The sequence below is a fragment of the Camelus bactrianus genome, chromosome 25 (assembly GCF_048773025.1).
Source record: "Camelus bactrianus isolate YW-2024 breed Bactrian camel chromosome 25, ASM4877302v1, whole genome shotgun sequence".
NCBI lineage: Eukaryota > Metazoa > Chordata > Mammalia > Artiodactyla > Camelidae > Camelus > Camelus bactrianus.
The window spans coordinates 37,669,612-37,682,877 of NC_133563.1; the positions used below are offsets into that span (position 1 = coordinate 37,669,612).

General features: G+C 56.2%; 1 protein-coding gene across 1 annotated transcript; it reads right to left on the reverse strand.

Annotated features, from left to right (window-relative positions):
* Positions 1 to 6,433: 6,433 nt before the first annotated feature.
* On the reverse strand, positions 6,434 to 8,203 carry LY6D (lymphocyte antigen 6 family member D). Its single transcript, XM_010966351.3, has 3 exons — positions 8,048 to 8,203; positions 7,196 to 7,294; positions 6,434 to 6,978 (listed from the first exon to the last, which is right to left on the reverse strand). The coding sequence occupies exons 1-3, from the start codon at positions 8,097 to 8,099 to the stop codon at positions 6,743 to 6,745; spliced, it is 387 nt and encodes a 128-aa protein (XP_010964653.1). The 5' UTR covers positions 8,100 to 8,203; the 3' UTR covers positions 6,434 to 6,742.
* Positions 8,204 to 13,266: the final 5,063 nt, after the last annotated feature.

The window sequence follows — 13,266 nt, forward strand, 5'->3', positions numbered from 1 at the left end:
ACACACACACACACACACACACACAGGAACACTACGCAGCCATAAAAAAAGAATGAAATAATACCATTTGCAGCAACATGGATGGACCCAGACATTATCATACTAAGTGAAGTAAGTCAGACAGAGGAAGACAAATAGCACATGACAGCACTTATATGTGGAATCTAAAAAATGATACAAATGAGCTTATTCATAAAACAGAAACAGACTCACAGACATAGAAAACAAACTTATGATTACCAAAGGGGAAAGATGAAGAGGGATAAATTGGGAGTTTGGGATTAGCAGATACAAATCACTATGTATAGAATAGAAAAACAACAAGATCCTTCTGTACAGCACAGGGAACTATATTCAATACCTTGTAATAACCTATAGTGGAAAAGAATCTGAGAAAAATATTTGTATATGTATAACTGAATAACTTTGCTATACACCAGAAACTAACACAACATTGTAAATCAACTCTACTTCAATAAAAAAAAAATATCAAAGTTAGTGGATGCAGCTAAAGCGATGTTTAGAGGGAAAGTTTTGGCTCTAAATGACACAATGATCTGTGATCCCACCTTTAGAAACTAGAGCACATTAAACCACAAGTAACAAAATAAAGGAAATGATAAACATAAAAGGAAAAACGCCAAGGAAATAGAAGAAGAAAATGAATAGAGATCAAACTGCGGAGTTTTGAGAACATCAGCATAATTTTTAAACCCCTAACCAGACTGTTCAGATGGAAAGAGATGGAGCAGATCACTAGCATCAGGAATGAGAAAGAGAGCTTTACAACAGGTCACAACAATATTACAAGTGTAATAAGGGAATATTATGAATGACACGATGCCAATAAATTCTATAAACTTAGATGAAATGGACGAGAACTATGTAGCCTGACTATCCCCCTGTCTTTTGAAGACACTGAACATGTTGTTAGAAATCTTCCCACAGAGAAAACGCAAGTGCATTCTGCAAAGCACTTGAGGAAAGGACCATATCAACTCTATACAATCCCTCCTGAAAAATAAGAAATACGTCCCACTCACCTGGGTGGTGAGCATCATCACCCTGATACCAACCCCAGACACAGACATTACAGGGAAAAAACCCCAGCAACTACAGACCAGTATCCCTCATGAACACAGATGTAAAAATTATAAACAAAAGTGTATTGAACAAATCCAACAATACCAAAACAGAAATACAAAATGACAAAGCGCAAGATTGGTTTAAAGTTCGAAAATCAGTAAGTGTGATTCACAGTGTCACAAAGATGCTCATCTACATAGATGCAGAAAAAAATATTTGACAAAATGTAACATCCATTTCTGATTTTAAAAGAAACAAAACCTCTCAGCAGACTAGGACTAAAAGGGAACTTCCTCAGCCTGATAGAGGGCTTCTGCAAAAACCCTACAGCTAACATCATATTCAATGTGTAAGACTGAATGCTTCCCCCTAATCTCAGGAACAGAGCAGCGACATCCTCTCCGGTCATCCTTACTCAGCTTCGTACTAGGAGCCTGTCCGTGCAATAAGGCAAGAAAAAGACACAAAGACAGAAGGAGAAGCAATAAAACTGCCCCTATTTTTTCAGAAGACAAGACGGAAATAAATAGAAAATTCCAGGAAATGCACAACAACAAAAAAGCCCTTCTGGAACTAAGTCGGTTTAGCAAGATTACAGGGTAAAAAGTTAATATGCAAAAAATAATTGTATTTCTATATACTGACAACCAACAATGGATCACTGAGAACTGCAGATAGCATCTATCAATAGCGTTCTGTGCTGTGAATTAGTTTGGGAGGCATCTTGACAAAAGCTGTGCAAGCCCTGTCTACTGCGAACTGAGAGACGTTGCTGAAATAAATTTCAAAAGGCCTTCGTGAGATGGAAAGGTGTGCCAAATTCATCGACCAGGATGCTCAGTGTTAAGATGTGAGTTCTCCCCTAACTGATCTACAGATTAGATGCAACCCCAATTAATGCCCCAAGGACTTTTTGTGTAGAAATTAACAAGCTGATTCTAAAATTTATATGGAAATGAGGAAGACCTGGAATAGCCAAAACAATTTTGAAAAGAAAAAAAAAGATAAAATTTGGAGGCCTCATACTACCTGATTTTAGGTCTTAATATGATCACAACAGCATAGTTCTGGTGTCAAAATAAACATACAGACCTACGGAACAGAACAGAGAGCCCAGAAACAGATCCCACGAATGAGGTCACTGAGTTTTGACAAAGTACTAAGTCATTTCAACACAGAGAGGATAACTTCTTCAGCCAATGAGGGTGGACATAAGCAAAATTGAATTTCAAGCTGGACCTCACACCAGACATAAAAATGAACTCCAAGTGGATTGTGGACCTCACCGAAGTGCTAAACTTATAGAGAGTCTATAAGAAAACATGAGGAAATCTTGGTGACCTTGGGTGTGGCAAAAAGTTCTTACAATCTACAAACTCTACGAGAAGAAATCAATAAACTGGGCTTCATCAAAATAAAAAACTTCCACTCTCTACAAAATACTGTTATCAAAATGAAAAGGCAAGCCACGCTGGAAGAAAACAGTTGCAAAATATACATCCGCCTAAGAAGTTGTATCTAAAATGCATTTATCACTCTTACAAATAAGATGAACAGCCCAGAGGGAACAAGGGAGCAGAAGGATCTGAACAGATGCTTGACTGAAGAAACACAAAGGCGTAAAAAACAGAGGATGCTCAGTATCTCCCGTTCATTAGGAACATGCAAACTGAGACAGCAGCGAGATACCACTACACACATGTTAGAATGTCTAAAATTAAGGGCTGAGACATTAAAAAGAATAAAATAATGCCATTTGCAGCAACATGGATGGACCTGGAGATGGCCATTCTAAGTGAAATAAAGCCAGAAAGAGAAAGAAAAATGCCTTATGAGATTGCTTTTATGTGGAATCTTAAAAGAAAGGACACAAATGAACTAATTATTTATAACTCAGATGACTGATTTCTTGAATATGTGTAAGCACATGTGACTGTCCTTTATTGGATCACTTTATTGGGCTGGATTACTGCATTCTGTTGATTCTTTAAAAAAAATGAAAATAATAAAATAAAATAAAATTAAGGGCTGACAACAGCAAGTGTTGACGAGGATGTCGAGCAACTGGAATGCTCTGATACTGCTGGCAGGGGTGCAAAAGGAACAGCCACTTTGGAGAACAGCTGACAGCCCTTCAGAACTGAGGTGCACATGAACCGTCTGACCCATTCGCTCCACTCCTAGGTTTTACACAAGGGAAATGAAACCATCTGTCCACACGAAGACTTGAGCACGAATGTTCTCAGCAACATGATTTGTGAGAGCTCGAACCTGGAAACACCCCGAATGTCCACCAACCGTGCGTGAAGGAGCCAGCCCTGCTGTGTGTGTACACCGAACACTACCAGCAACAGGACAGGGTGAACGACTGAGACGCGCCGCAGTGCGGATGCATCTGGAGAGCACTCTGGGTGAAAGAAGATGGCAAAACACACAAACAGACAAAATGCTCACATGTTCTGAGAATCCATTTATGTCAAATTCCAGAAAGTGTCAACTCATCTGTAGTTGGTGCATCCCAGGTCTGAGCTGTCGTGAGTAGCACTGTGCACTGAGCAGTGGCGATGTGGGAGGGCAGAGGGACGCTCGGAGGGGCTGCAGGCGGCCTGGGGGTCATAGGCGTGCTCACTGTCTCGCTCTGATGACTGTTTCATGGGCATATAACGTGTTAAAACCCACCATGTTGTACACTTTAAATAAAAGTTAGAGTAGGGTTGTGGGGAGTGGGGGTGGGGGATCAGGGTAGGCCTCCATGCATGGGCCACACTTGGGCAAAGACCTGAGGACATGGGTGTGTCTGATCATGGCACCGTGTGAGGCCACTAATGTAGGTACTGGAGACGCAGACACAGGCTGGAGCAGTGGGGGGGAGGGGTCACCATCCAGCGGCCCTGGGAAGCAGCTCTGCCCTTCACCAGGTCCTCAGACCACATGGGGCCCCTACCCCTCCTGCTCCTGGCTGGGCCCCTGGTCTCCACCATCCCTCAGCCAAGTACCAGGCCAGGGCTCCTCCTCACCCCAGTTGAGCCCAAGTGACTGTCCAAGACAGGTGTGGTCTCCCCTGAGAGGCTCCCATCCTTGTTTCCCTCCACACTGTGTCCCCTGGCCCAGGCCTGGCATGCATTGTTTCTGGGAGAGGGCAGAAGGTGGCCAACTGGACTGGGAGCCCCTCACCCCCAGCACCATGCAGGGTCCAGGATTCCGCTGCGCCCCTCTCCTCTCTAGACTCCCTCAATTCAGCAGGCAGGAGCTACATGGAAGGGAGATACGTGGCCATCTTGGTCCCTCCTGGCTGCAGCCGCCCTAACAGCAGTGTGGCTAGGGAGTTGGTGACCTCCCCAGGAGGAGGGACCATGGCAACCCCTCCCCAGTCTTGCTTGTCCACGAAGAGCCAGAGAGAGTAAAGGTGGCTGGCCAGAGGAGTCAGCTGCAAGCAGGTGCTGCCCCTCCACCTCCTCTGTGGAACTTGGGGGCCCAGTTGGCCCAAGGGAGGCCCCGAATCATCTCTGCCCAAGGGTCCCTCTGACCCCACGAGCTACTGCTCCTTCCTGTCTGGTGAGAAGTACAGGCCAAACCCGGCTGTGGCAACAGTAACTATTTTCAGCAGGTTGCAGGGAGGGGCTGGGCAGCCCTTCTCAGAAGGCACCTTCAGTTGCTTTTGCAAAATCCCCTGAAAAACTACCTTTGTGCTTGACTGCTTTTAACATTTCCATTAAAGAGAGACAGTTGCCTCTTGGTGTCCCAGCTGGGCCAGGAGACTCAACATTGGATCCATGATGAGGTCAGCACCTTCCCCCAGCCTCTCTGTCCAGTCACAGGGTCAGGGCAGCCCATCCTTCATCTTTGCAGACCCTGCCTCTGGCCTGTCACCTTGGAGCGAGAGTTAGGGTCAGGGTGAGTGTCAGGGTGGGGGGTCATGTTGGGTCTAGGACAGTTGAAGGGGTGCATGGGCTGCCCAGTGGGGTCACAGAGAGGCAGCCAGGAGGCTGGAAGACTGGGATGGGGACCTCGGGAGGATGGAGGCTGGAGGGCAGTGATGGGTTGGAAGCCTGGACAGTTCTTGGGACCCTGGAAGGTCCCTCTGCAACCTGTGACCTTCAGTCTGGGGTCCTGCCAGCTCAAGGACACTGCTCTGGCCACAGGGGATGGCTGGCCCTCCCAGGAATTTGCAGGTGCCTCCCACCTCCCGGCTTCTCCTGGGGCCCACGTGGCCTCCGTTGTCCCGTTAGGGATGGCCACGCTGCAGAGCCTTCCCTGACCGCAGGTGGTGGCAGCCTCCTCTTACCCTACCCTGGGAGGGTTCTTCTCTGGAATCTGGCACCAGGAGGTACTTGCCTCCTTCCTGTCTTGAGCTGGACCAGCACAGAGTACCCTCCCCTCCCCTGAGGCTGATGTTTCCCCTCCCCCCCTCGCCAATGGATTCAAATTCTAGCCACACAGCCAGCCTGCTCTGGGACCTCCGGAGGATGTGGAATGGTAGGAAGCGGTCTGGGCGCCCCTGCCCCTCTGCCCGACCTCCATGGCCTGCATTTCCAACCCTGCCTTTCCACTCCCTGCCCCGGGTGTCCGGGTGCCGAGGGCACAGAGTGGGCCCTCAGTGAGAGGCGAGGCGTCCCGGTGGGCAGCTCCTCACAATGCCCGGCTCTCCTGTGGCCACGGGGGGGGGGGGGGGGCGCGCTGGCGCTCGGAATATTCCCACGGAGGCAGGAGCGACGGTGGGATCACAGCCCCTGGGAGCTCGGAGCAGGAGAGACTTGCAGCCTCTGACCTCTGCCTCAGGTGACTTTGGAGCGCGGTGGCTTCCCGGGGTGGGTGCCACGGTCATGCGTCGGAATCCCAGGCTCCTGAAGTGGAGCATGTTGCTCAAAGTCACCTGATCAGGACATAATGGGACCGGGGCCACCCTAAGCAGGCGTGGCAGGTAGGGCTTGTTCATAGAGTAGTGGGGAGAGGCTGGCAGGGGGGCGGGGCCGCCTGCAGGGAGGGGTTCCACCGGGTGGTCTCAGGCAGGCAGAGTGCTGTGTGGTGAAGATTGAGTGGCCATCTCTGCTCCCCTGACAAACATCTGGAGGCTTCCCAGGGGCACTGCAGCCTTCTGCCCAGTGCTCCCACTCAGGCCTCCCCCAGGCCTCCCCCAGGGAGGGCCTTTCTCTTCTGCGGCTGCAGAGGAGGTGCCTGGGGAGGGTCCTGTCTCCCGAAGGGTGAGGGTTGACCCTGGCACTTCAGGCATCATGCACACTGCCAAGAATGGCCCTGGGTGATGAGCCCCAGGACTTGTGGGCTTGTGTATCTGGATGGCCCCTGCAGCACACCCTCTACTCCTGGAATAGCGCAGACACGACCACACTGATTTTCAGTCATTTATTCCCATGCAGGGGTTTGAGTAGAAAAATAAATGGAAACCAAGCAGAATGAATATGAAGTCAGGAAAGAGCAGAATTCCTTTTGTCCCACCCCCGTCCCGCATCCCTGGGGCTCAGGGCTGTGCGTCCTCCCCTGCCAGGGAAGGGGAGGCTCCAAGCGATCAGATCTTCAGGCCGCGCGACCTCCCGTCCCTAACCTTCGGAGGGAGCCCCCAGCCTGGGGTGTATGAGCCTCCATCCTGGGCAGGGAGAAGGACAGGGAGACGAAGGTGCGGGGCCATCGGCCCTGGGCATCACAGGCTGGGGGCCGAGATGAAGATGAGGAGGAAAAGGGCCAGCGCCAGGCCGAGGGTGGCGCTGGTGAGCAGGGCGCGGGCAGGCGCGGCGCTCTGCAGATTATCGTTGCACAGGTCGCCTCGGCAGCACAGGGTGGCCGCCGTGCCGCTGCTGACCTGGCCCTGCATGCTGTTCGTGGGTGTGCAGGACTCCACGCAGTCCTTCTCCACCAGGTTCCCAGACAGGGTCTCCACTGAGAGCGGGTGGGCGTGGTCAGGACAGGCACCGCCTCCACCCCAGCCCCTCCCAGCCCCGCCCCGCAAGTCCCAGCTCCCAACTTCCTTCGCCACCTTGACTGAACCATCGCCGAGATCTCTCACCGATCTCCCCAGGGATGGCCCCCTGGGACACCTGGACAGAGGTCTAGGGTGTCCTGCAGGGGCCCGTCTCCCTTCCCCCCAGTCACTCACCGTTGGTCATGGTCCTGCAGAAGTTCGCGCTGGCTGGGCAGGTCTGAGGTTTCTTACAGTTGGAGGAGCTGGAGCACACGTGGCAGCGGAGAGCCTGGGCTGAGGGTGAGGGTGTCAGGGTTTCAACGGGCCCCAGGGAGGCCTCCCAGGGAGACAGGGAGACCTGGGTCCACTGCCTGAAAAGGCCCCTCCTGGACAGAGCCCTCTGCCACCCTTGCCCTAGGCCAGTCCCCTCTGAGGCCCCTGGGCTCTTCCAGAGCTCATGTCTTGCACACAGCCTCAGGCAGCGGGAGGTGACAGCCCCTGTCTGCTGGAGCTGGGGCCCCACCTAGAGGAGGTGTCCGGTGCCGGGCGTTTCTGGAGGAACAGTGAGGAGGCGGCTGCCATGGGCTGTGCTGGAGGCCCTTCTCCAGGGCGGTCAGAGATCTCGGGCACTTCTGCTTGCAGGACCCGGCTGCTGTCCCCACCCCAAGGGCAGTCTCTGGACAGGCCACCCATGGTGAGGAGCTGAGGCTGAGCTGGGGCCCTGGGAGCTGTCAGCTTGGCCACGCTGAGCCTGCGGGAGGAAGGGCTGGCCTGGGAGGGCCCTGGGGCCTGGAAGGGTCAGGGACTGGGTCCCAGGTATCTGTCTTTCCCCTGGGAGAGGCATCTCAAGACAACTCAGACATCAGATTCTCTGGGTTGATTCTAAGATTCACTGATCCTGAAATATTGTAAGTCTGTGACCCCTCTAAGTCAAGATGCAGGGTTCACTTTTTTCCAGCCCTCACAATGCCAGGGTTCTCCCAGCCTAGAGGTGAACACTCCAGGCTTCCAGGGTCTGGCCCACCCAGCCCCCGCCCAGCCCCTCACCTGGACCAGCAGCCACAGCCAAGGCAACAAGAAACAGCAGCGCTGTCTTCATCTTGGGACGTCCCTGGGAGCAGTGGGGGCCCCTCCTCTCGGGAGGCCTTATAGCTGGGATAGGTGCTGGGGGGAGGGGCAGGGGCAGGGGCAGGGACCTGCCCCAACCTGGCTGGCCCACACCCTCCCAGCCCAGCACACTCCCACCCTGCCAGCTGGAGAGACTTCTGTCCCCAGCGGCCTCCCCCTCTCTGGGCTGTGGACAGAGGCCTCAGCTGGCTCTGCGGCTTGCTTTGGTGTCCTCCTCTCTCTGTCCTCTGCCTGGCACTGGTCACTTTGCCTCTGACCTAACACTCCCACCCTCAGATAGGGTCACAGAGTGCCAAGCTTGTGCTGGTGCCCTGGGGGTGCCCAGTGCTGTGCCCCGGGGCCCGGGGGCCTGAGGAGGCGCTGGCCCTGCATTTCTGGGCTTCAGGCTCAGGGTTGCTAGTTTGACCCCCAGGGGCCCTGGGAAAAGGATCCCAGGGAGGCAAAATGCCCACTGAGATGTCTGGACCTGGGGGGCAGGGAGAAAGGAGGCCCTCAGGGCAGCGCTTGGGTGCTGGATGTGGCTGCAGAGAGGTGAGTGCGGACCGGGCCGGCTGCAGGAGGGGAAGTCCAGCAAGACCTCTCGGAGGAGGGGCAGGGGCTGGGTTGCTGGGGGGAGGGGCGGGGTGTGGAGGCAAAACCTCAAGCCCTTATCATATCACCAGCCATGCGTCCCAGCTTTCTGGGCCCCAGGACCCTCCCCATCAAGTGCTCCATCCTCGGTGCTCCAGCTCAGCCACCCCCAGCACCCTGCCTGCATTCTGCCTTGTGACCATTGCTCTCTGTGTCTGTTTTGGTCAACAAAGGCTATGTGCTCTTCCAGGCCAGGCCAGGAGCGCAGAGTCCCGCCTGGTGTGGAGTCCGTCTGGGGGTGCTGGGAAGACCCCCCACCTTTCCCCCCTGCAGTGCTCACAGGAGGGACTTGGGCCTCTTAGAACAGCATCCCTCCGCACCACCCTGCCCCTCTCCCTGCAGGTCTCCGTGTTGGCCCTGGGACTCCCACTGCTTTTCTGTTGTGCTGGGCAGAGCCTGTGGGTGGTGGGGTGGAATGCACGGAGGCCCTGACCTGTCCCTGCCCTGGGTCCCTGTCCCTTCCCTGGTAGGCCGTGCTGATGGTGAGTGGGGCCGGAGCACAGAAGGAGACCAGCCCTGGGCCTGCGCCAGTGGCCATCCCTGCCGATGGACACATCCCAGAAGGTTTGATGAGGCAGGATCTGCCGCAGGGAGGGTGGCCCTGGGCTGGAGATTTGGGGTTGGCTCAGACTATGGCTCTTTGGAGAACTGGCTCCACAGATCAGGTCTGGGCTCCAGACCCCCAGGCCTTTCCTCCTGGCAGGCTCCTGGGGAAGCAGCTCCAGAGGTGGGCCTCACCTCTCCCCACCGCATGGAGTCAGGTCAGGGCCACCTCGTGGCACTGGGGGTCCCAGGAGGTGCTGCCCTCCTTGATGCTTACTGGACCAGTGGGACCTGCCCAAAGGTGGAAGGTGGAGCTGAGGTGCCTTCTGGGACCCTGGGGGGCAGAGTGAGGGGGACAGGCGGGAGTCCCTGAGGAGCCCCACAGCAGCCTTCCAAGCCCGGCGAGGCCACCTACCTGGCTGGCTAGTCCCAGGCTCCCTGGGGTTCGTTTAGGGCAGCTGGGGTCTAGATTGATAAGGCAGGTAATGTGGGGGTCCCCGGGCCCTCATCCACGGAGAGAGTCACCCTGAGCTCCGAGGCCTCCCCACATTCTTCTGGCACAAGTCTCCTTGGCAGGTGACGGGGAGGTGCCCGCGAGGCCTTGGGAAGCAGCACGCAGGGCTCCGTGACAGAGTGGTGACTGGAAGAGGGCAGGGGATGCCAGGTGGGGAGGGGTGACTCACTTGGGCTAAGGAGCATGGAAGCTGAAGCTGCTGGAAAAACAGGTTTGGGGGACTGGATTTGTTTTCGGCCCAGTGGAGCCACAGGACCCACAGGTGTCAGGCCAACTGGGAGCAGTGGTCTGGTGTGAGGCCCCGGGGCAGTGGGCTCCCCACTCATGGGGCTGGACGAGGCCCCTGTACCCCTGGTCCACCTCCATGGGGCACTTCAGGCTTTATGGTGGCTGTGTGCCCTGGAAGCAGGGCTAGACACCAGAGCAGAGGTGGCAGCTGGGTTCTGTTTCGTGGGAAGGAGGCCTTTGCCCCTGGCAGGGCTGCCCACCAGGACGTGAGCTGCCTCTCCTGGGGGCTTCCTAGCAGAGGCATCAACCCCAAACACAATTTACTTGTGGAAGAAAGTGGGTGGTGCCAGTGGCAGGAGCTTTCAGAGAACTGCAGGTTATCAGGAGAGTGCAGTCTGAGAAGGCTTCCTGCAGGCAGTGACCTGGCCACGGTCTTAGAGGCAGGATTCAGGGGAGAGAGGAGCCTTTATGGAGAGAGGAGCCCTGAAGTTGGTCCCCTTCCAACACCTGTTATTAGTGAGAAAGTGGGGGCCAGTGGGGGCCGGGAGTGGTCACCCCGGGAGTGGGCAGAACCTGGGACTTTCTATCACTGCCGGCCCCTCCTTCCCTCCTCCTTCGCAGGCTGAGGAGAGCTCCTGCTTTCTGGAAACTGAGCCCTCCCAGCCAGCTCGAGGTCCCTAGGTCCCAGCCCGAGGTCCCTAGGCCTGACTGTACCAGCAGGCGTGACGCCCAGGAGAGGACTTGAAGGGGTGCGGGGCTGAGAATACCACCACCCCTGCCCCCCAAACCCTGCCTGCCTCCTGAACTCGGCTGGCCAGGGAGCCAGGCGCGGGACAAGCCCAGGCCCTTGCCTGCAGCCCAGGTTCTCCTGCCCAGGCCCCCTCCCCTCCTCCAGCCCTCTCCCCCTTCTCTAAGCCCAGGGTGTGTGGAGGCAGAAGTGAGGCCCAGACCTCCCAGCTGTCAGGACCACCAGGGTTACGCGAAGCGGGAGCATGGCCCAGAGAGGGAAGTGCCAGCACAGCGGCCACCCCAGGCCTTCAGAAAGTGCAGCCCTGGGAAGGCCCTGCCCTGGACTGAGGGTGGGCACCAGGGCAGGCAAGTCAGGCCCGGGTCAGGCACCCCAGCCTTGGGCCGGGCCCGGCCTCTGCGGCCTCAGGTCACCATAGGGGCAGCGCTGGCCCAGGCTGCAGCCCGAGCGCCGGAGTGTGCCCCCCGCCTCCGGCGCCCGCTCACCGCTCCCTCGTTCCACCAGCAGCGTCTGAGAAGGACCCACATGTGTCAGGCACAGAGGGTGTGATGGAGACTGAGAGACGCGGTCCAGCCCACCCTCAGGGCCCCTGACTAGGGAGATGGGGATGGACACATGACACAATGTGAACCCTGCGTGGGCCGAGGGGCCTGGGGGAGCGCTCCCAGGGTGGAGCAGGGCAGGGCCTCCGGCCACAGCAGCCAGGGCCTGGGTCAGAGGCCCTGCCTGGCCCTGAGGGCCCTACTCCTTTCCCGTGTCTCCCTTCTTCCCCACCTGGGGTGAGGTGACTGCCCTGTGAGTCAGGCAGCCGAGGGATGCAGTGTCTCCCTCGGGCCTGTTCTGTCCCTTTTAGTCACACACAGGTGTGGGGCCTCCCTCCCTGACACAGAGAGGGCAGGGCCTCCCCAGGGACACCCAGCCAGCTAGTGGGAGCCAGAGCTGGGCCTGGCCCCCCGCCTGGGGCGCTTCCCACACACCCAGGCCTCCCCTCTGCTCCCTCCTGACGCGTGAGAGCCACCTTCACACCCAGAGCCCCAGGCCTCGACATGGGTCTCTCACCTGCATCCCAGGGCCTGATGTGGCCCCCACCTATCCTAGATCAGCCCCTGGGACCTTGGCCGCCGGTGGGGCTTCTGGACACAGTTGGTGTCCCTGGCCTGGGCTAGAGGCTGGAGTTCAAGGCTGGCTCTGCACCGCTACGCTGGCCTCTCCTACCTGCGGGGCTCCTCTCTCCTGCTCTGCTAAATGGCAAATCCAAGGAGGAGCCACATAGGCAGCCCTTCCCTGCCTCGGGGCGCAGCCTGTTCCTGGGAATGGCCAGACTGGAGCCCTAGGTTTCCGAGGGCCAAGAGAGACAAACTGCCCTGCGAGAGGCCCTACAGGGCCCCGGCTACACCGGCACCTAGGACCAGCACTGGGCACCACTCCACAGGGCCCTGCATGGGCGCCGACTGCCAGCTTCTCTGGCCGTGTCCCCAAGAGACAGCGGCCTGGGGAGCCGGTGATGAAGCCCTCAGGGTACAAGCTGTGCCCTTCCGTGGCAGCACAGGCGTAGGCTCTGGGGCGGTGAGCACAGGCTCTTTTCACTTTCCTCCCTCGCTTCTCTGCCCTCACTTGCTCCCAACACCTGTCCACACCTCTATCCACCCACCTTCCACCCATCCATCCCTCATGCATGCAAACATCCATCCATCCACCCATCATCCATCCATCCATCCATTCATGTATCCATGAACCCATCTATCCATCCATTCATCTACCCATCTGCCCATCCAACCACCCATCTACTCATCCACTCATACCACTTCTGTGTCCTTTGGGAGACAGTCACAGCCATGTTTCTCTCCCTCCTCTCTCCTCTTCCCTTTCTCATTTATCCCTTCTCTCACACCTGCCCCTGACAAGAGGAAACAGTAATTCTCAAAGACCATGGCGTGAAACCTGCGGGACTCTAGAGCCTGAGGTCTGCAGGCAGGCAGCTCTGGGATTTGCGACACTTGACATGCAGACACTCTCTTTTACTTAAGATTATATGTGAAGGGAGTTTGGGGGACATCGTTGATCCTAACCCTTAAGAGGGAAATAAACACCTGAGGGTATCGTGGGCTCTGTCGGTTTGTCTGTCTGTCTTTGGCACCACTACCTTTCACACGGAGCAGTGTGAATTCCTCTCCTTGACAACCCCCCGCCCCAGTCACTTTGCCCCCTGCCCCTTGGTGCTGCCGCTCCTTACGCCCCACTAACACACTGCCAGGGCAGCCTGGAAGTTCTGAGAAAGGTTTTGCGGAAACACCGGGTGAAACTCTTGGATTTGGACTATGGTTCCCCCAAGTATGTGTGGGAAAGGGCGTCTGTCTTCCAGTGAGACCCCGATTTCAGACGTGGACAACCTCTATCCAAACCCTGCGTCTTACAGACAAGGTTCCTGATGCTCGTCTGGATACAGGACGACGAGACCCGGCCTGGCTGCGTCTC

Coding starts and splice junctions, on each gene's coding strand:
- LY6D (XM_010966351.3), bottom strand. CDS start 8,099: ATGAAGACAGCGCTGCTGTTTCTTGTTGCCTTGGCTGTGGCTGCTGGT. Junction 7,295..8,047: donor GGCTGTGGCTGCTGGTCCAG/GTGAGGGGCTGG, acceptor CCTCACCCTCAG/CCCAGGCTCTCCGCTGCCAC. Junction 6,979..7,195: donor CTGCAGGACCATGACCAACG/GTGAGTGACTGG, acceptor ACCCGCTCTCAG/TGGAGACCCTGTCTGGGAAC.